Source organism: Carcharodon carcharias, chromosome 34, assembly GCF_017639515.1.
Source record: "Carcharodon carcharias isolate sCarCar2 chromosome 34, sCarCar2.pri, whole genome shotgun sequence".
NCBI classification, from domain to species: domain Eukaryota; kingdom Metazoa; phylum Chordata; class Chondrichthyes; order Lamniformes; family Lamnidae; genus Carcharodon; species Carcharodon carcharias.
The window spans coordinates 16,111,239-16,133,997 of NC_054500.1; the positions used below are offsets into that span (position 1 = coordinate 16,111,239).

General features: G+C 46.7%; 1 protein-coding gene across 1 annotated transcript in view; it reads left to right on the top strand.

The window, feature by feature from the left end:
• Positions 1-22,759, top strand: part of LOC121272654 (RNA-binding protein Nova-1-like) — a 178,118-nt gene that overhangs the window by 24,235 nt on the left and 131,124 nt on the right. The window contains exon 2 of the mRNA XM_041179355.1: positions 12,313-12,456. Within this exon, the coding sequence (XP_041035289.1) occupies positions 12,313-12,456 (144 nt within the window). The remainder of the gene's footprint in view (positions 1-12,312; positions 12,457-22,759) is intronic.

Genomic DNA, 22,759 nt, shown 5'->3' on the forward strand with positions numbered 1-22,759 from the left:
GTTTATACTCCACGTGAGCCTCCTCTTCATCTCACACCATCAACATATGCTTCTATTGCTTTCTCCCTCGTGTTTATGTAACTTCCCTGTGGATGAACAGCAGGTAATAATGATCGGACCTGTTCCGATACTGGCCGGATCTGTCTGTTCTCAAACAGACTGGAGTGTTTGTGGTGGATCACAGCTAACACAGTCAGTTGGAATGGGATGTTCAGAGACACACGCTTTGAGGCAAAATCATCACTTTGTGATCACAAGTGGGAATCTTGCAAGGGGATGCACAGAACAAACACATATGAGTATATGTAAATATATTTTACATATTAAAAATGTTGCATCGGTGTTAAATACCCTTCAATTTTTTTCCCCATTCCCAATTCCAGCATTCATATTTGATATGTAAACCGTCACACTGTAGTTCTACCTTCTTGTGGCACTGCAGCACCAATAGTGGAGGAAGAGTGTAATTACAGCATGACATGTTTACATAAAGAGATTCCATTCTGAATGTGGACCCTGGAATTTACAATGAAAATCAAAAAAGGTTGGGGGGGGGCAGAATGTCTGACTTCCAAAATGTAGACTGCATTATATTTGTGTGCCTTGTTCCCATAATTGGGGGAGATGGTGGTGTAGTGGTAATGTCGTTAGACTAGTAATCTAGATACCTAGGCTTTGAGCACACAGTTCAAATCCCACCACAGCAGTTGGCAGAATTTAAATTCAATTAATATAAGTGGCATTGAAAGCTTGAAACTATCATCAATTGTCATTGAAAACCCAATCCCCTTTAGGGAAGGGAATCTGCCATCCTGACCTGACCTGGCCTATATGTGACTCCAGGCCCACAGCAATGTGGTTAAGTCTTAATGACCCTCTGACCTCACCTAGCAAGCCACTCAGTCCAAGGGCAATTAAGGATGGGCAACAAATGCTGGCCTTGCCAGTGACATCCACATCCCATGAAAGAATAAAATAAAATCTCTCTTTTCGCTTCACCTCAATACTATACTAGGTCTTGCCTCCCTATGCAAAATCCCACGGAGATAGTCTGGTGAAGGAAGATTAAAAGTCTTGAGTTTGCAGTTAACAGGCTTAAGACAAATTTTGCTTTCTGAATCAGATTAAAATTGAATTAATTCCGATTAGCAGGTAGAAAGCTGAGTCTAGCGGCTTTGTTTGAGCTCTTTTGTTTCTGCCGATGCAAATCCCAGGAAACTTGCTTTGAAAATTTCGATCAATGTAAAGTCCAGAGTTGGAAGGGCATTGGGACCACATATGTAGGTCCATACAAGTGTCAGTGAACAGCTCCTGGCTGGCTCGGTGTGTGATTGCAGCATCCAATTAGATACATTCAGATCCCTGATTCTGTCCTCGAACTGCATTAAGGTCTTAGATGGGAACGAGGTAAAGGATGTTCCTTTTGTGTTCAGCATGGTGGAAGTACAAAGAAAAAAAAAATCAGCCAGGGTTCCTGCTCCTGATTGCTATCTCTTCATCCCGACAACCTGCATTTGCGTGGCATGCTAACACCCCTAGGTGGCGTAATCCAACAAAACACAAACCATTGAGGAGATATTGGGAGGCTGTGACCAGAGGTTTGGTCACACAAGTAGATTTGAAGGAAAGCCTTGACTGGAGGAGATGGAGACTGATGAGTTTAGGGAGTTCCACAGCGTTGGGCCTAGATGGAACATAGGAACATATGAGCAGGAATAGGCCACTCAGCCCCTCGAGCTTGCTCTGCCATTCAACTAGATCATGGCTGATCGTCTTCCTCAATGTCATTTTCCCGATCTATCCCTATATCCCTTGATGATTGACAGAAGGGACCACCAATAGTGGGGAAAAGGGTGAGGGAGGCGCACAAGAGGCCAGAGTCAGAGAGAATGGAGAATTCTAATGGGGCTGTTGAGTTGGAGAAGATTGGAGTGGTGGGAAAGATGAGGCCATTGAGATTTAAACACTAGGATGAGAATTTTAAAATGAAGGCACTGGGAGGCAATGTAGGTCAGCAAAGGCAGGAGGGAGTGAGACATGGTATGGAACAGGATCGAAGCAGCAGAGCTTTAAGTGAGCTGCAGGGTGGTTGGAAGTTGGCAGGTAGAGCATTGGAACAGTCATGTCTGGGGTGGCAAAAACATGGCTGAGGGTATGAGTGGGAGAGGGGCTTTTTTATTACACCTACCATGTTCCCTGAATTACAACAGTCACTGCGATTCAAAAGTAGGATGTCTTGAGGTCCCGTCTATAGAAATGTAAGTTTTTCTCTTTTCCCATTCATCAGTCAGTCTTACTCTTAAATCTTCTGTTAGTGAGTGACAGTGAGGTTAAGGCTGTCCTTCAGCCGTAGAGACTGTAAAGGAAGCTGAGCACTGGGATGAAACAGTAAATGCATGGTGCTAGGAAGGAACAGTCAGAGCCTGCAAGGAACACTTTCATGATGAGAAACAATAGCAGGATTAGGCCAGTCGGCCCATCGAGCCTGCTCTGCCATTCAATAAGATCATGGATTTGGTCTTAACTCCACTTTCCTGCCTGCCCTCCCATAACCCTTGACTCCCTTGTCGATCAAAAATCTGTCCAACTCAGCCTTGAATATATTCAATGACCCAGCCTCCATTACTTTCTGGGATGGGGAATTCCAAAGAATAATGACTCTCTGAGAAAAGAACTTCCTCCTCATCTCCGTCTTAAATGAGAGACCATTATTTTGGAACTGTGCCCCCCCCTAGTTCTAGATTCCCCAATGAGGGAAACACCCTCTCAGCATCTAACCTGTCAAGCCCCCTCAGAATCTCCTATCCTTCAGTAAGGTCATCTCTCATTCTTCTAAACCCCAATGAGCACAGGCCCAATCTGCTTAATTTTTCTCATAAGACAACCCCTTCAACCCAGGAATCAGCCTAGTGAACCTTCTCTGAACTGCCTCTAATGCAAGGATGCCTCTTAAATAAGAGACCACAGTACACTAGGTGCTGTCTCACCAACACTCTGTACAGCGGTAGCAAGACTTCCCTACTTTTATACTCCAATTTCCTTGCAATAAAGGCCAACATTCCATTTGTCATCCAAATTACTTGCTGTACCTGCACACTAACGTTTTGTGATTCATCAGAAGCTGAGACACCAACCTGTCCTTTTTCCCCCTCAGACACTGACTGACCGACTCTAGAGCATTCGCTGTGTAGATTTCAGTCTTGTGAATTTGATGTGAATGGGTGACAGACCATAGGTCAAAAACAGTGTGAAATGGAAGTGTTCAGCATTGGAGGAACAACATGCAAATGATAGGTAACATTACAGTGTAGATTCACCAGGACAATAGGGACAGTAGTGAGAATAATGGACATGGGGTCTGTCTCCACAGGAGCAGAGGAGGAATTTTTTTTTCAATTATGAAGGGTTTTGATAAGAAATCATTGGGAAATTAAACTCATCAATTCAATATTCACTCCCACCACAACCAATGCACAGTGACAGCAGTGTGTACCATCTGCAAGGTGCACTGCAGTAGCTCACCAAGGCTCTTTCAACAGCACCTTCCAAACCTGTGATTTGTACCATCTAGGTAGACGAGGGCAGCAGATACATGGGAACACCACCACCTGCAAGTTCCCCTGCAAGTCACACACTATCCTGTCTTGGAACTATATCATCACTGTCGCTGGGTCAAAATCCAGGAACTCCCTTCCTAACAGAACTGTGGGTGTAGCTACACCACATGGACTGCAGCGGTTCAAGAAGGCAGCTCACCACCACCTTCTCGATGGCAACTAGGGATGGGCAACAAATGCTTGTCTAGCCAGCGACACTGTCATCCGAAAGATAATTTTTTTTAAATTGATACTGTATGAGGAGCTCAATGCAAAGAGTTAAGAGTTCAGATGTTTTGGCATAGGGAGTGATTAAGGCAAAGAAACCATTGTGTCACTTACGGAAAATTGTCTAAATATTGGAAGATGAGGAAGATGTAGGGGGATATGGGGAGACAGAGCGGGGCAGTGGGATTCCTTATGGATTGCACCAGGCATAAGCTGGCACAAATATGATGGGTTGAATGGTGTCCTTCTATGCTGTAAATTGAGGGCAGTTGGTTACTTCCTTGCAACAACTGCTACTTGCTGTAACTCACTGACAGCGATTACTCTTTGAGAGGGACAGGGAGAGAAAGGGGAGGGGTGTGGCAGTAAAGTGTGAACTACTCTAGGTCATTAATGAGGTGTTAATAATTATTTTACAGCCCTGACTGATGATTGGGTGGGGATCAATGGCTCTTGGCATTCAGATGAGAAAGCAGTTTTTTTCCTGCATAGCAAGGCGTTTCCTTGTTTGTTGCAACTACATCCATTAGGTTAAGGCTGTCCTTCAGCCGTAGAGACTGTAAACTACATCCGTTATGTAGGCAGCCAACCAACTCCTGAAACATTATTAACCTTATTCAGGCTGCAGCTGAGCTGGGACGGATGTGGAGGCACAACATAAATGAAAATGAGTTCTGGAGTGTCTCAGCTCATCTGCTGCTGAAATCCTCATTCATGCCTTTGTTACCTCTAGATTCAACTATTCTAACGCACTCCTAGCTGGTCTCCCACACTCTACTCTCCGTAAACTTAACACGATCTGTAACCTTATGGCCAGGCATATCCCCCACTCTACCATTACCATCAAGCCAAAGGATCAACCCTGGTTCAATGAAGAGTGCAGGAGCAGCACCAGGCATACCTAAAAATGAGGTGTCAACCTGGTGAAGCAACAACACAGGACGACTTGCGTGTCAAATAGCGGAAGCAGCAAGTGATAGACACAGCTAAGTGATCCCACCACCAATGGATCAGATCTAAGTTCTGCAGTCCTGCCACATCCAGTCATGAAAGGTGGTGGACAATTAAACAACTCACTGGAGGAGTGGCTCCACAAATATCCCCATCCTCAATAATGGGGACCCCAGCACATCAGTGCAAAAGACAAGGCTGAAGCATTTGCTAGAATCTTCAGCCAGAAGTGCTAGCAGAGTGGATGATCTATCTCGACCTCCTCTGGAGATTCCGAGCATCACAGATGCCAGTTTTCAGCCAATTCGATTCACTTCATGAGATATCAAGAAATGGCTGAAGGCACTGGGTCCTGACAATATGCCAGCAGTAGTACTGAATAGTTGTGCTCCAGAACTAGCCATGCCCCTAGCCAAACTGTTCCTGTACAGCTACAAAACTGGCATCTATCCAGCAATGTGGAAAATTGCCCAGGTATGTCCTGTCCACAAAAAACAGGACAAATCCAACCTGGCCAATTACTGCCTAATCGGTCTACTCTCAATCATCAGCCCTTGACATCAAGGTAGTCTTTGACTGAGTTGTGGCATCAAGAAGCCCTGGCAAAACTGGAGTCCATGAGAATCAGGGGGAGGAAAATCCACTGGTTGGAGTCATTTCTAGCACAAAGGAAGATGGTTGTGGTTGTTGGAGGTCAATCACCGCAATCCTAGGACATCACTGCAGGAGTTCCTCAGGGTAGTGTCCTAGCCCAACCATCTTCAGTTATTTCATCAATGACCTTTACTCCATCATAAGGTCAGAAGTGGGGATGGTCGCTGATGATTGTACAATGTTCAGCACCATTCGCGACTCCTCAGATAGTGAAGCAGTCCATGATAATATGTAGCAAGACCTGGACAACATCCATGCTTGGGCTGATAAGTGACAAGTAACATTCATATGACACAAGTGTCAGGCAATGACCATCTCCAAGAAGAGAGAATCTAACCATCTCTCTTTGACAATCAATGGCATTACCATCATTGAATTCCCCCACTATCAACATCCTGGAGATTACCAATGACCAGAAACTGAACTGGACTAGCCATATAGATACCGTGGCTACAAGAGCAGGTCAGAGACTGGGAATTCTGTGGTGAGTAACTCACTTCTTGACTCCCCAAAGCCTGTACACCATTTACAAGGCACAAGTCAGAATCTAACCATCACCCCTTGACATTGCACAGTATTATCATCACCGAATCACTCAAAATCAACATCCTAGGGGTTACCATTGACCAGAAACTGAACTCGATCAGCCATATAAATACTGTGGCCACAAAAGCAGATCAGAGGCTGGAAATTCTATGGTGAGTATAATTTACCTCCTGACTCCCCAAAGTCTGTCCACCATCTACACGGCACAAGTCAGAAGTGTGATAAAATACTCTCCACTGCACTGGATGAGTGCAGCTCCGACAACACTTGAGAAGCCTGACACCATCCAGGACAAAGCAGACGGCTTAATTGGCACCCCATCCACCGCCTTCAACATTCACTCCCTCCACTACTGACATGCAGTGTGTACCATCTACAAGATGCACTGCAGCAACTCACCCAGTCTCCTCTAACAGCATCTTCCAAACCTGCAACCTCTACCTCCTAGGACAAGGGCAACAGATGCATAGTAACACCACCACCTGCAAGTTCCCCTCCAAGCCACACACCATCCTGACTTGGAAATATATCGCCGTTTCTTCACTGTCACTGGGTCAAAATCTTGGAACACCCTCCCTAACAGCACTGTGGGTGTACCTACACCACATGGACTACAGCGGTTCAAGAAGATAGCTCACCACCACCTTCTCTAGGGCAATTAGGGATGGGCAACAAATGCTGGCCCAGCCAGTGAAGCCCACGTCCCGTCAATTAATTAAAAAAAACTTGAGGTCATCCAAAGTTCTACTGCTCACATCTTAAACTCACATCAAGGCCTTTTCCCCCATCACCCACTGTGCTTGCTGACCTTAATTGGCTCCCGGTCAAGCAACATCGTGATTTTAAAATTCTCATCCTTGTTTTCAAATCCCTCCATGAACTCGCCCCTCTCTATCTCTGTAATCCCCTCCAGCCCCACAATCCTCTGAGATTTCTGTGCACCTCCATCTGGCCTCTTGTGTGTTCCCAATTTGAATCGCTCCACCATTGGTGGCCGTGCCTTCAGCTGCCTGGGCCGCAAGCTCTGGAATTCCCTCCCCAAACCTCTCTGCCTCTCTCCCTCACACTCCTCCTTTAGGACACTCCTTAAAACCTACCTCATCATCTGACTTAATATCTCCTTATATGGCTCAGTGTCATACCTTGTTTTATAATGCCCCTTGTGAAGCACCTTGGAATGTTTTAATATGTTAAAGGTGCTATATGAGCATAAGTTGTTGTTGTGTAGAGGTCACTGCAGAAGGACAGGATGAAGGACCTTGCATTTAGGTGGCACCTTTCACCACCTCAGGATGTTTCCAAAATGCTTGACAGCCAAGGAGGTTTTTAAGATTTGTAATGAAAGAGATGTTGACTGTTCCCAGGAAGTGTGTGTGCCCTTGTGTGCCTGTGTGTGTTAGGGCAGGTTCACGCTGGCAACTGGCATGAACCAGACTGCCAGCGCTGGTGGTCTGCACTCACGCCCAATCAGCGGGCACTGGCGATGTGGGGGGGAGTGGGGGATGTGAGGTAATGGCTGGTACTTGAGGTGCCTGTCTCTCTCTCTCTCTCTCTCTCTCTCTCTCTGCCCCCTCCTTCAGCACTGGGTCAGCAAATTTAGGAGGTGAAGGGCCAAGGGAGAAGATTTTAAGAAAGGGACACAGCGATTTGTGTTGGGCTGAGGGGGCTCCCCTGGGGTCAGTTAATTAAACTGCGGTTGAGACACAGAGAAGATCTTTTGCTATTGATTGGCAATCAAAGCAGCATCTGCTGCTGAGCCTGGTGGCTAATGCAGGCTCCACAAGAGCTCAGCTCTCATTCTAGCCAGAGTGCTTTTAATTCCTTCACCATAATTGATGCGAAGGCTTTAATTACAGGCTTTAAGACAGCAGAAGGTTTAACCATGAACACTTGCCTTTAACAATCCCTCACAACAAAAAAACCAAAGGATAATGACAATTTTCCAGCTGTTCCCCACTCCCCCCCAGCGGCCCCCCAGCTCCTCCCATGTCCCTGAATATGAGTCAACAAATCCAGGCAGTGAGAAGGAAGAGGGATTTGACTGTGGGAGGAATCACAGCCATAGCTTACCCACCCTTAGCAACAAGTTGGGTTGGGGGTGGTCGTCAATGGATAACATGCACCCTACTCTCTGTCTCTCTGCACCCCACTCCCATTCTCTTCCTCTCTCCAACCCCTCCCTCTCTCCCCCAACCTCTCCCTCCCTCTCCCAACCCCTCCCTCTCTCTCCCAACCCCTCTTTCCTGCATTCACTTTCTTCGGCATTGACCCCGATCCTCGGTATGTGCTGGTTCTTTGTGTTTGAGCCCAGACACCGGAGGGCAACATTTCAATGTCTGACAGGAGAGCAGCTTCATGCATGCTCAAGCAAAGGGCTGTCACTTTTTCAATAGGCTGAATGGCCTCCTATTTCGTAAAACTCTTTTTTTTAAGGCTCACCCCACACACATTCCTTGACCCAACTGTACTTGAGAGACTAAAGACAAAACCCTTTCTGGCTCGAAAGCCACATTGCTCCAAGTACAGGCACAGTTAAGATAATATTTGCACTCACTCCCCCTCAAACTCTGATGGATGGTATGAGGAAACATGGATGTGAAATCTTGAAAATGCCATTAAATAAAATAGGTCAAAGGAAGCTTTGAGTGAATCTTTCTGTTCCTTCTAAGGAGTTTAGTTGAAAGCTGGTCTGTAGCACAGCCTCAACAATGTCGTTGATTGTGTTGTAAACAAACAACTCCAATCACCAAGAGGGATGAACCCAGTTCAAAGGAAAGACTTGCATTTATATTGCGCCTTTTATGACCTCGGCACTTCCCACAGCGCTTTAAAACCAATGAACAATTTTACAAAGTGTAGCCACTGTTGTACTATAGGAAACGCAGCAGCTAGCTTGTGCACAGCAAGCTCCCACAGACAGCAATGAGATAATGACCAGCTCAGCTGTTGTGGTTGTTGATTGAGGATTAAATATTGGCCAGGACGTGAGGGAGAACTCCCCTGCTCTTCTTCAAAACAGCAGGCTGTTTTACATCCACCTGAGAGAACAGAAGGGGGCCTCAGTTTAACATTGCACCTAGCCGTCGACAGTGCAGCACTCCCTCAGTTCTGCACTGGGAGTGTCAGCCTTCGTTATGTGCTCAAGAGCTCTGCAGTGCATCTTGAACCGTCAGCCTCTGGCTTGGAGGTGAGACTGCTGCCTGTTAAGCCAAGTCTCGTCTGCTGCCAACAACCCACTCATAACATAGTGGGGTCAGGTCCCTTCTTCTTTCCCTGCCCTCCTGTAAAAGTGCCCGCACTCTCTGCGGTATGGATCCACCAATCTACCAATCTCCAAACAGTATCTAAACCCCCGCAAGGCGCCATTCTTCACACAGCTTACGCTGGGAGTACTGACAGGACTATTAACTGTGGAAAATGGAGGGAATGTTACAACTCAGTTCTATCCTACCTCACTTTTGGACACTCCCTCACCCACCCTACTTGCGATCAGCTGGAGCTAATGGTTATGTGAACTTGGCCTGTATTCCTTTGAACATAGAAGATTAAGGCATTATCTAATTGGTTAAGATGATTAGGGAATTTGAGACAGTAAATAGCAATTTCTTGATCTTAAAATTCTCATCCTCATTTTCAAATCCATCCAGGGCTTCAGCCCTCCCTATCTCTGTAATCTCCTCCAGCCCCACAACCCTCTGATCTCTGTGCTTCTCTAATTCTGTCCTCTTGGGCATCCCTGACTTTAATCGTTCCACCATTGGCCCGTGCCTTCAGCTGCCTGGGCCCCAGGCTCTGGAGCTCCCCCCCTACTCCTGCCACACCTCCACCTCACTTTCCTCCTTTGAGCCACACCTCTTTGATCAAGCTTTTGGACATCTGACCTAATATCCCCTTACGTGACTCAGGGTCAAATTTTGTTTTATAATGTTCCTGTGAAGTGCCTTGGGGTATTTCATTATGTTGAAGACAATATATAAATACAAGTTGTTGTTGTTGTGACTATTTCCACTGGTGAGGGGAATCCTGAACAAGGGGGGCATAACCATAAAATTAGAACCAGGCCATTCAGGGGTGATGTCAGGATGCACTCCTTCATGCAGAGGGTAAGGGAAATCTGGAACTCTTCCCCACCCCCACTCCCCCACCCCAAAAAGCTGAGGAGGATTATTAGAACTGAGATTGATCGTTCATTTTTGGTTGACAAGGTATTAAGGCAAGGAAGGAGTTAAGATACATTGATCTCAGTGAATGGTGGAATGACCTTGAGGGGCCGAATGGCCTCCTCCTTCTCTTAGGTTCTTCACCACCCCAGCGCTGGTTGATATACAAAACTCAGACCTTGATGTTGTGTGTGAATTTATCTTTTATTCTTTGATGGGATGTGGGCATCGATGGTCTGCATTTGTTGCCCATCCCTAATTGCCCTTGAGCTGAGTGGCTTGCAAGGCCACTTCAGGGGGCAGTTAAGAGTCAGCCACATTGCTGTGGGCCTGGAGTCACATGTAGGCCAGACAGGGTAAGGATGTCAGATTTCTTTCCCTAAAGGGCATTAGTGAACCAAATGGGTTTTTACAACAATCGATAATAGCTGTCATGGTCACTGTTTTATATTCCAGATTTATTAGCCAAATTTAAATTCTGCCAACTACCATAGTGGGATTTGAACCCATGTCCCAGAGCATTAGCCTGTGCCTCTGGATTACTAGTCCAGTGACATTATCACTACTCCATTGTACAGTGGCAATGAAAGGATTCCTGCAGGCAGATACTTTTAATTTATGATGGGCTTATAGGAGTCAGTAGCAAGGCCAGCTCATAAGACACTGTCTCCATTAGTCACTTAACAACAGCCTTTTGGCATACAGAAGGTTGACGAGATAGGTTTTAAGGAGCATCTTAAAAGAGGAAGGGGAGATGGAGAGAATTCCAGAGCTTAAAAACTAGATGGCTGAAGACATGGTCACCAATGGTAACACCATGAAAATCAGGATTGTGCAAGAGTTGAAGCAATGCTCAAGTTCTTGGAGGGTCGTAGGCCCTGGAGAAGGTTATGGGGATAGAGAAAGGGTGAAGATTTGAAACCAGGGAATGAGAATTGAAAATTGGTCTCTTCCTCTGCCAAAGTCCTATGTGGGTCAGCGAGGACGGAGGTGATGGGTCCTTGTGTGGGCCAGGATACAAGCCGCAGAAATATGGATGATCTGAAGTTCATGCTGCTGAGGGGTGGGAAGCCAGCCCGGAGAAAAATGCAAGAGTTGAGCCCGGGTGACAATGAGATGGATGGTGGTTTCAGCAACAGAAACTCCACTCAGAGTCTGGCTCATCTGAGACACTGGCTGGGGAAGGGATTGGAAGTGGAAATGAGTGCACGGAGTCTATGGCAGGGACAGAAAACAGTGGCTTTGGCCTTCCCCAGTATCTAACTGATCTGAAATTGCAGCGTTTGGACAATGTCACCATGGGCGCAGCACATGGATGAGGAAGGGTGTGGGAGGAGACAAGGATCCAGGGTGAATGAGTGGAGCATATAAATAGCATGGACTGGTTGGGCCGAATGGCCAGTTTCTATATCGTATATCTGATGTATTCAAACATGGAATTGGAAGAAAGATGGAATTGGGAGGAAAGGAAGGGTGAAAACGGGGTGGTAATCTGCAAGGATTGAGATTGGGGTTTTTGAGAAGGGGTTGAAGGCACTTCCTAAAAGCGGGGGGAGGATGGCTCCAAAGGAGAGGGTCCCATATACAATTTTGGCTAGCACAGTGAGGTCTTGTCCTCAGAAAGGATAAAAGTTGCAGGGCTATGGGGAGAGAACAGGGAAGTGGGACTAACTGAATAGCTCTTTCAAAGAGCTGGCAGTGGCATAGTGGGCTGAATGGCCTCCTTCTGTACTTCTATGATTCCTGCTATAGGGCCCAACCTGGAAAATGAGCACATGTGCAGATTGATTGAGGTTAGGATGGCCCTTGGCTCTCATGCGATCGAAGGCTTGCTGAGCTCGTTGTCTTGGCTCACACCTGGGGAATGGCTTCTCACGTGAGAAGCCAGAGGCCTGTTGGTATCTATGGCGACACAGCCTACCACTGGGCCTCAGGCCAATCCAGGTGGTGCTTTTAAGGTGCATCAAGGAGCACCTTTCAAAGATTTAATTTTAAAAAGGAAGAAAAGAATTTGCATTTACATAGCACCTTTCACGTCCACCGGACTTTGCGAAGTGGAAGTACTTTTTGAAGTGTATTGTAATGTAGGAAGTATGGGAGCCAAACTGCACACACAGCAAGCAGTACTTCGAATGTGTTCGTCACCACAATGAAATGTTTTCTCTATTCCTTTACAGAAGAAGGCGAATTTTTCCTGAAGGTTTTGATCCCTAGTTATGCTGCCGGATCTATAATCGGGAAAGGGGGGCAAACAATAGTCCAGCTTCAGAAGGAGACCGGCGCCACCATCAAACTCTCCAAATCCAAAGACTTCTACCCAGGTGAATGTCTGACTGTCATGTGCCCACTCGCGAAGCCTTGCATAAAAGTATGGCCTCTGTGCTGTCAGGGCCATATCCTGATTGGGCTGAGTATATTGCTGTGCATTCGTTGTCTTGATGGGATGACAGGGATGGAGTTAGTGAGGAGGTTTATGTGGAACAGACCCTTATGGTTTTAAACTGTCTTCTTTCATCAGAATGCCTTCTCTTTGAACCTTCGTGAGGCTGTGATGAGAAAGTAGGCATTTTTAAGGATGCGATAAAGCTGTGAGGCCCAACTGGTCAATCCACTCATAGAACAACTCTCCTTCTCACTGGACCTCGCGGCCCCACTGTCTCCTGGATCCCTCAGCCCCACCTTCTTCCCATCTCCCGGAGCCCCACCATTTTCCTTGATCCTGCACTTCCATCTAAGCACCTGTCCCCATGGGGTTAATTTGTAATAAAGGAATGAAAATCAGAGTTCTAGGGTGGCCAACTGTAATTATATATACCCCTGGAGGTTTAATCATGTGACTCACCCCCATGCCCCAGCCATTAGTCGGCCAAAACATCCATCCCTGTGACGTACGGCTTTCCTACGCCAATTGGAAAGCAAAAAGACTCATGATCCAATTGGATGATGCTTGACTGTCAGCCAAACAACCTTTTTCTCCCATTTTCAATATTTTAATATCAGGTGAAAAGAAATGTTTTAAAAAATTGACAAAAAAACAATCTTTTTGAATGTCCCGATGATTTTTCTCCAGGGTTGCACGCAGCAGTGTCCTGGAGGTTGATATACAATCCCTGGAGACTCCAGGCCAATCCTGGAGGGTTGGCAACCCTAGGAGGCTCTGTCAAGAGCAGCCAATCTCTCTCACCCGATTTCTCTCTCAAAAGTAAAGATGAAACTCCAAACATGTTAACCTCACCATTCACCTTCTCATCTTATCTCCAGTTCCTGCACAAACTCATCCAGTTATCTCTTGAATCCATGTCCGTTGCTCATTCTGCAACTTGCAATTCATCTTCTGGGTTTTAAAAAATAGAGAACTTTGCTTTCCCATCCTGTTTGGCCCCCAACCCCCTCTTTAACTTCTGTAATCTGAGATTGCCATTCTCCAGAAAACTCTTAAAAACTCTAATTAAATCTTGAAGTCCCACTTTTTCTCTCCCCGGTCCAACAAATCTAGTTTAGATTCCTTTAAATTTACCTTTCAATACCGAGGATCATTTATCTGCCTCTCCATAGCACCAGTACCTTCCCCAAGACTAGATGCCCAGAACTGCAATCCATTATCCAATCTAGCCAATATCTTGCAGGCAACAGAACAACCCCTTTCAATCTTGGGCTGTGTTCCTCAGTTTATTCTATCAGCCTGTCAAATTGTAGCCAGTGTGGTACACAGATCATCTTAAGCCTCCTGAGTGGGCCTTTTTAGTTATTAAATTTGCCTTAAAGGTAACTCTTAACTGGCGATCATGAATCTTCAGTCAAGGAAGGCCAGGAAAGGAAGCAATGGTGGAATTCTCATGACAACTGATTCTCACGGTTGCTTTTGATGGTGATTGAGGTGTTTGTGGTGGTGAATTTCTGCCACGGGAACTTGGCGGAGATGTGTAAACCGGAATTACCTTACGGCATCGCAGTGCAAGCATTCCTGAGGAAAGTTGTCCCCATCCTCATGGGTACCCTGAAAACTTGCAGTCATCTTAATGACGTGCGCTGGTAGTCAGAGAGAGAGAGATGGCTGATATGGGACAAGTGGAAATTGGTTATCTCTCCCAGGCCAATGGCCAAGGTGAGATTTGAGCAGTGCCACATTGATGTAGGATGGGATGTTCTTCTCTGGTTGGGGATGAGGCAGGGGAAAGGAGCCTTTTGCTCTGCATCTAACCCATGGTGTACCTGCCCTGGGAGTGTTTGTTGGGTTAGTGTAGAATATAGGAACATCGGAGCAGGAGTAGGTCATTCAGCCCATCGAGCCTGCTTCACTATTCAATATGATCATAGAGGGAGCTTTACCCTGTGTCTAACCCCATGCTGTACCTGTCCTGGGAGTGTTTGATGGGGACAGTGTAGAGGGAGCTTTACTCTGTATCTAACCCCGTGCTGTACCTGTCCTGGGAGTGTTTGTGGGGACAGTGTAAAGAGAGCTTTACTCTGTATCTAACCCCGTGCTGTACCTGTCCTGGGAATGTTTGATGGGGACAGTGTAGAGAGAGCTTTACTCTGTATCTAACCCCGTGCTGTACCTGTCCTGGGAATGTTTGATGGTGACAGTGTAGAGGGAGCTTTACTCTGTATCTAACCCCGTGCTGTACCTGCCCTGGGAGTGTTTGATGGGGGCAGTGTAGAGGGAGCTTTACTCTGTATCTAACCCTGTGCTGTACCTGTCCTGGGAGTGTTTGATGGGGACAGTGTAGAGGGAGCTTTACTCTGTATCTAACCCCATGCTGTTCCTGCCCTGGGATTGTTTGTTGATAACTGGTGCTCTAAAAGTCTAAGTGTTTTATTGCTCACAATGCCACCCTTTGCCTTGATAAGCAGAAAAATTTTCTGGTGACCCTTGTAATTCCAATTTTAAAAATTCTTTCATAGGATGTGAGCATTTTATTGCCTATCCCTAATTGCCCCTTGAGAAGGTGGTGGTGAGCTGTCTTCTTGAATTGCTGCAGTCCCTGTGGTGTAGGTACACCCACTATGCTGTTAAGGAGGGAGTTTCAGGATCTTGACCCAGCGACAGTGAAGGAACGGCCGATATATTTCCAAGTCAGGATAGTGTGTAGCTTTGAGTGGAACTTGCAGGTAGTGATGTTCCATGCATCTGCTGCTCCTCTCTTTCTAGACAGTAGAGGCTGCAGATTTAGAAGCCTTGGTGAGTTGCTGCAGTGTATCTTGAGAGTGTCTGCTGATATTCCTGCCCCTTTTGTTCTTTAATGAGGCAATTGTTCTTTTAAAAAAAAAAGAAACCCAAATGAAAAAGAAACACTTGCATTTATATAGAGCCTTTCACAACCACCAGACATCTCAAAGTGCTTTAAAGGTAATGGAGTACCTCTGATGTGTGGTCACAGTTGCGATGTAGGAAACATGACAGCCAATTTGTGCACAGCAAGCTTCTACAAATAGCCATCTGATAATGATCAGAGAATCTGTTTTTAGTGACATTGATTGAGGGATAACTATTGTCCAAGGCACTGGGGTGAACTCCCCTGCTCTACTTTGCAATAGTGCCATGAGATCCTTACACTTGCCTTGGTTTAACATCTCATCTGAAACATGGCATCATCAAAAGTGCAGCACTCGCTCCATACTGCACTGGGAGTGTCGGCCTTGATTTTTGTGCTCAAGACCTGGAGTTAGACTTGAATCCAGAACCTTGCGATTCAGAGGTGAGAGTGATACCCACTGAACCACAACTTGCAGTTATGTAAATATCCTTTACATAGTAACATGTCCCAATCAGGCACTTCATGGAGTGTATTCCGAGAGAAGAGGACCTTGAGCCATGGAAAGAGATATTGGGAAGTAGGACAACAGCTTGGTCACAGGAGTGGGTTTAAAGGGTGGTTTTGAGGGAGAGGAGAGGCCAGAGAGGTTAGAGAAAGGTTTTCTAACTATATCTCATCTGTCCCGCATAAAATATGCAGAATAAAAGCTGATCTGTGATGCTTGATGTGATCCCTTGCATATCAACCCATCTGAAGCCTATGACTAACACGTGGATGGACGTGCAATTTGCTATTTGGAATCGTGGTTGTAATAGTGCACAGTTAATGCTAATTAAAATACTTATTCACAATTAGAGATCTGTGTAGCAAATTATATTCGGTACAGTGCAGAAGTGGTGGACACACTGAAAGTCTGCAGTGGGTTTACATTGAATTTACAGCACAGACACAGGCCATTCAGCCCAGCTCGTCCATGTTGGTGTTTATGCTTCACACAAGCCTCCCTCACCACTCTTGATTTAACCCTTTGAGCATAACCTTAATATTAATTTTTCCCTCGTGTTTATCTAGCATCCCCTTAAATGCATTTTTGCTATTCACCCTTAACCACTCTCTGTGGTAGAGCCTCTTGTTTTGGTCTCTAACCCACAAGTGGAAACATCTTCACTATGTCTAGCCTATCAAACCCTTTCAATAATTTTAAAGATCTCTATCACCTCGCAGCCTTCTCTTATCTAGAGAACTGTTTCTTAAGCAGGTAACCCGGGACCTCGTGACTCAAGAGGCGTCTGTGTTACCTACAGAGCCACAGCTGACACTAGGTTAGGCATTTAGCTTTGTCACTACAACAAGTAACCTTTCAGACAGGTTATCCTGACCAACTCTGAATCTTTCCGATTAGTTGTTTCCCTTGTAAAGAAGCAGCTTTGGCATGCGTAAAACAGGTCTCTAAATGCCAAATCATTTTGCTACCTGTAATTAATACCACTAGCTCATCGATCGCTCAGCACGGAGTGTGTCAGGCTACGTTTTGTGCTCAAGTCTCTGAAGTGGGACTTGAACCCTCGACCTTGAGAATTGGACAATGGTGAGACTTTACTGCCAAGGAAAATCCTGTCCTCCTGCAGGCGCACTAGCTTCCTGCAGGTGCACCTTCCTGCTGCTGGAGCTCAATTGGCAGTGGGAGCCTTGGCTGACTTGTATGCCCCCACACCAGCATGCCTCCCCCATCCCAGCATACTGAGGGCTATTTATGACCTGCCTCGGCAGGGGGGCAGCTCACTCGGCATGGACCAGGGACCCAGTGAGTGACTTCCGTGGACTTGGGAGGACACTGGGGGTGGTGTATTTACCCGCGGAGGCACCAGGATAGATTGTCAAATGGGGATTATGTGTGCTTGGGTGCGTTGTGCAAATCTGGCGTTGACAGGCTTGGCAAATGGTTTGAGTGTAACCAGAACAATCCAGCACTTCAAATGCAGACAGATGGCATGCAACAGTCCTTCTTCATTTTAATTCCTCCTCCCAAGACCCTTCGCGAAATTTACTGCAAAGGTGACTGACAGCTCCATTGAGGCTACTCCATTGCAGAAAGTGCCAGAAGGCTCGGACTTGCTGCTGCCTGAAGGCAAGTCGCTGCGCATTTTAATGAGGCCGTGTTCATGTGCAAATGAGCAGATGTACCTGCTTCTGTCGAGTGTCTGGACACTGACCTCTGACCTTTCCCCGGCTGAAAGTCTAGTTAGGAATGGGTGGAGGGGAGGAGAGAAACGAGCCTTTAAAACCAGTGGGTGGGTTGGGAAACAAACTTGAGATGCCACCTGCTTGGAGCTGCTCTGGAGTTACATCATGACCCCTTCTCCCCACCTATCCCCCCAAAATTAAGGTTGCCAAACCTCCAGGATTGTGGCCTGGAGTCTCCAGGAATTAAAGATCAATCTCCAGGACACTGCTGTGTGAAATCCTGGAGAAAAATCATTAGGACATGAAAAAACTTTTTTCTTTCTGTCATTTTCTTTGAACATTTCTCTTTACCGTTTATAAAAATATTGAAAATGCGGGGGAGGTAAGATTTTTTGGCTGACAGTCAAGCGTCATCCATTTGGGCAATGAATCTTTTTGCTTTCCAGTTGGCGTGGGAAGGCCGTACGTCACAAGGATGGCCGGAGCATGGGTGCAAGTCATATGATGAAGCCTCAAGGAATACATTTAATCACAGTTGGCAACCCTACCCAAAATGCTGACATCTTGGGGGTGGGAAGGACAGGAGTAGACTGAAGAGGCCTAGTCCAGTTCAAACCTGGATGGAACCTGTTCTTTGACTTCAGCCATGCCGGGAGTGGGCATGGTGCCATTATGCCGGGAGTAGGCATGGTGCCATTGTGCCAGAGGGTGGTTTTTGGTCAATGGGTGGCACACGAATAAGAGCAGTAGGCGGCCATTCAGTCCCTCGAGCTTGCTCCACCAGTCAATAGGATCACGGCTGATCCGATGTAGGGTTGCGTTTGGGAGGGGTGGGTGTAAGATAAGGAAATTATCTCCTCAGACCTAGTTTCAATTTAGCCCAGGTATGATTCTCTCCTTGCCTGGGAGCTGTTTGAACACAGTCTGCAGGGAGAAAGGGCTAAGGAGAGGCATTGAGTAAGCTTGTGTCTGAACGCGATCTCAGCCAATGCAGGGTGGGTACCCTGGAGCATGCAATCTTCTCTCCTTGTTGAGGAAGCTCAGTCTTCTGTCCCATCTGTTTTCCTCACATCACAGCACCACCCCCCCCAATTTCCCTGAATTTATCATTTTTTTCCCCCTTTAAGACTTGTCCTTAGAATTGTTCTGGGTGGGGGAGAGAGAGCAAAGATCCTACATCAGCCCCTAACAGATGCTTCTGATATTAACTGCATCCACCTGGGTCATCCTGTAACAATGATACTACAAAGAGGATCTCGTTTGCCCCTCTCACAACCGCAGACACACTTTCACGCTCCACATGCTTTGCTTTCTTGCTCATAAAACCTCAGAGAATCAGGACAGCATCACTCCTTCAAAATTGATGACAAGGAGGCTGGAACCCTCCCCCACCCCACCACCGACCTAGGCGTTTTAGAAAATAGAAATCAAGCACCAGAATGATTTATTTCTTTGGCACTGGCCCTGATCCAGACTAGTCCGATTTAATTAATCCCCTTCAAGAGCCTCTTGGTCAGAGACCATTGTGTCTGTGTGTCTCTGTGTGTGTGTCTCTGTGTGTAGTGTGTGTATGTGTCTCTGTGTGTGTGTGTCTCTGTGTGTGTGTGTCTCTGTGTGTGTGTCTCTGTGTGTGTGTCTCTGTGTGTGTGTCTTTGTGTGTGTGTCTCTGAGTGTGTGTCTCTGTGTGTAGTGTGTGTATGCGTCTCTGTGTGTGTGTGTCTCTGTGTGTAGCGTGTGTGTGTGTTTGTCTGTGTTTTCGATAGGTAAGCTGCTTCATCACCTTTGTGCGGCTGTGATTGGTAGATGAAACACTGCAGTATACAGCGAGCTGGCAAGATGGAGATTGCGGAGAGGTGTGTAGGGGTGTGTGTGTGTGCAAGAGATTGTGTTGGGGGCGGTGTGTGTGTGTGAGAGAGAGAGAGAGTTTGTGTGTGTGTGTGTGTGTGCGCGCGTGTGCGTGTGGTGGGGTTGTAGGGGCTTTGTGCCGATATATCTGTGGCTCTCTGCTTTACTGCACTTCTGCCAGTGTAGCACACATATATTTAAAAAGCTGGCATGTCAAACTGTTCACCAACACCCCCACCCCCACCCCCAACGCTCCTTCATAACCACTTCAGCTGAATATCCCTTGACCCTTGCCCACTCCTCCCCCCCTCCCAGGTCCCCTGTCTTCAGCCCCATGTCGAGATCTTCCCTAATTCTCGTGATTCTGCTCGAGGCGGAAGAAGAGAGATATATTTAGACTGTGCGTCTTCTAGTTAGAAGCGAATCACAAATGGAGGAAGGGGTGAGATGGGGACATGTTTTGCTCTCAACTTTGCCCATTTTACTCATGTGATATGTTTGAAACAGCAACCCTTGCACCACATGTCTGTGTCTCTGTTTCAATATCCTTGTGTCTGTGCGTGTCTTGTGTTTGTGCGCGCATCTTTCTGTCTGTTTCTCTCTTCATGCATTCCTATATGTCTGTATACCTCTGAGTGTGTCTCTTTGCATCTGTCTGTGTGTTTCTCTCCCTGTGCTGGTGTTTCTCTTGTATATGTGTATGTGTGAGTGAAGTATGTGTGTGTGCACACCCCTCCCCATGTCTCTGTCTCTGTGAGTGAGCCCCTTTGTGTCCGTATTCATCTCCATGTGTCTCCACCTCTACGCAGTCAGCTGCAGCTGAGTGAATGCCTTGTCGAGGGAACCTTTCCCCTAAGCAGACAAACTCCCAAATCTATTTTAATCGATTCCAGTTTTATTCCTCATGGGCTGCTCCTTAGCAAACAGCTTGTGCCAGATTACAGGTTGTCCTGTGCTGCAGTCCCGATCACAGGCAGCCTCCTCCTGTGCACTGCACTGCGTGACTTCTGTTACTGATACGATCACCAGACTCCAGGCAGTTATGAGCTAAATCCCATAAAACGCTGCACATCAGAGGTAATCCCTTATTGGAATTAAATGCATCTCACAACTGAGTGACAGGAAACTCCTGTGGTAATATATCCCGGGCAGTTCACTGAGCAGGAATGGGCTCTTCAAAAGCAATTATATATGCTAACTGTGCCCCTGCCTCCGAGCCAGAAGCTCCAAGTTCGAGTCCTGCACGGAAGGTGCGTTCATAACATGGCCAAACAGGTTAATTGTCCTGCAATTCCTTTCAATCCACCAATGGCAGACAGTACCATGAAAGTTCTCTGCTGAATGCATATATGACGTGAGTTTAATTTCATAATCGAGGCTGACACTTCAGTGCGGTACTGAGGGAGTGCTGCGGTTTTGGAACTGCTGATATCAGAGTAGATGTTAAACTTGCAGGTGGGCGGAAAAGATCCCAGGGCCACTATTTCACAGAACAGAGGAGTCGCGACCCCAGTGTCCTGACCGATGCTCCCACCGCACCCCCACCCCACCCCTACCCTTAGTTAATGTTGCAACCCTGTCACATTGAAGTGCGTGCTCTAGTTGAGAGCGAGAGTAGCTGTTACTAATTCGGGAAAGGTTAGGGCATTATTTTTTTTTTCAATTCGTTCATAGGATGTGGGCATTGCTGGCTAGGCCAACATTTATTGCCCAAGCCTTAAGAGTCAACCACATTGCTGTACTCATATGTACTCCAGACCAGGTAAAGGTAGCAGATTTCCTTCCTTTCTTTTTAGTGAACCAGATGGGTTAATTCCAGATTTTTTTACATATTGAATTCAAACTCCACCATCACCCTGGGTCTCTGGATTACAAGTCCAGTGACGATACCACTACGCCACCACCTCCCCTTAATTATATATAAGAACCGGTGGGTAGAGGAAAGGGGAGTCCGTCCCTGTGTTCTGTGAGCTTTCTGAATAAATCTATGTTAATGAAAGACTGGCTTCAGATTCCTCCTTGACTCAGTGAATGAGCAGCAAGTTATAACATCCCTCACTTGGCACCAACGAAAGCCAGATTAACCGCTCGCCAATCTCGTTTGCTGTCAGTGGGATCTTGCTGTGTGCTAATGAACGGCCATGTTTGCCTTCTCTATAACAGTGACCACACTTTGTAAGCACTTCAGTGGCTGCAAAGTGCTTCGGGGACATCCCTAGAATGTGAAAGGCATAGAAAGGAATGCTGGTTTTGCTTGTATGCAAAATAAATATTAAAAATTAATAACTTCAGTTTACAATAAATGATCCCAGATCTGATTTTCCATGGGCAACACAGACAAGGGTTGGGGAGGATCTTGAGGGCACAGGGTCTGAGGGTGAATTTTCCAGACACCAACATGTGCATAGGAAATGACCCTCCTCCCCCCTTTCAAATTACTGCCCCAACCCCCTAGAAGAATGGAAAGTGGGGGTGGGGGTGGGGGTGGGGAGGAGCAGGGGTGGCCAGTGGTATTGTGAGTTAATGTCTGACACGGATTTTATTACATTTTTTGTGGGGTGGCGGGGGGGATGGGGCTACTTCTCACCAGCCTTCCAGCTCTAAATTACTCCCCACTTCATTGTTAAAGTGTATTGGGGAGATCGTGGTTCCAATTGCAGGAGAGGGGTGCAGTTCCTATGGTGGGATGGGGAGTGTGGGTCCAATTTGGAGGCTAGGGGGCCAGGAGAGAATTTCCAATCTGTGGCAGGTGGTGTGTAGGGTTGCAAGTTCGAATGGGACGGGGGGGTTTGGGGAGGGGTGTGGTTTTAATGGGGGTGGGGTATGGACCCAAGATGAAGGAGCAGGAGAGAAGCATTTCCACTTGAATTGGTGGGGAAGGAGTGGTCCTTCTTTGTCTCTGAGTCTAGACATTGAATTGATTGAGGCTGTGGAGTTGAGGGGGTTTTGGCCCAATCCTATCCTCTCTTCGTGTCTGCTTTCCAAGAAGGCTTTACTCCGAATTCACTGACTGAAAGGGCGGTGGAAGCAGATTCAACAGTAACTTTCAAAAGGGGATTGGAACTTGAAGGATAAATTTGCAGGGCCCTGGAGGTTGATGGAAGGGGAGCTGGTGAGTGGGATTAATTTTACTAGCTCTTTTGAAGGAGCCATGCTGGAAGGGCCCAAAGGCCTCCCATTTGTGCTAGAAGATTCTATGGAATGAAGATGGTGCAAAAGAGGAGTTGCCATGGGTTGGGGGCCGGGGCAGGGGGCAATGGTGAGGCTGATGTGGGGAGGAGGGGGTGAAGCAAACTCTGTCTTGTCAGAGGGGTAGAGGCTGCGATCATGGGTTTTT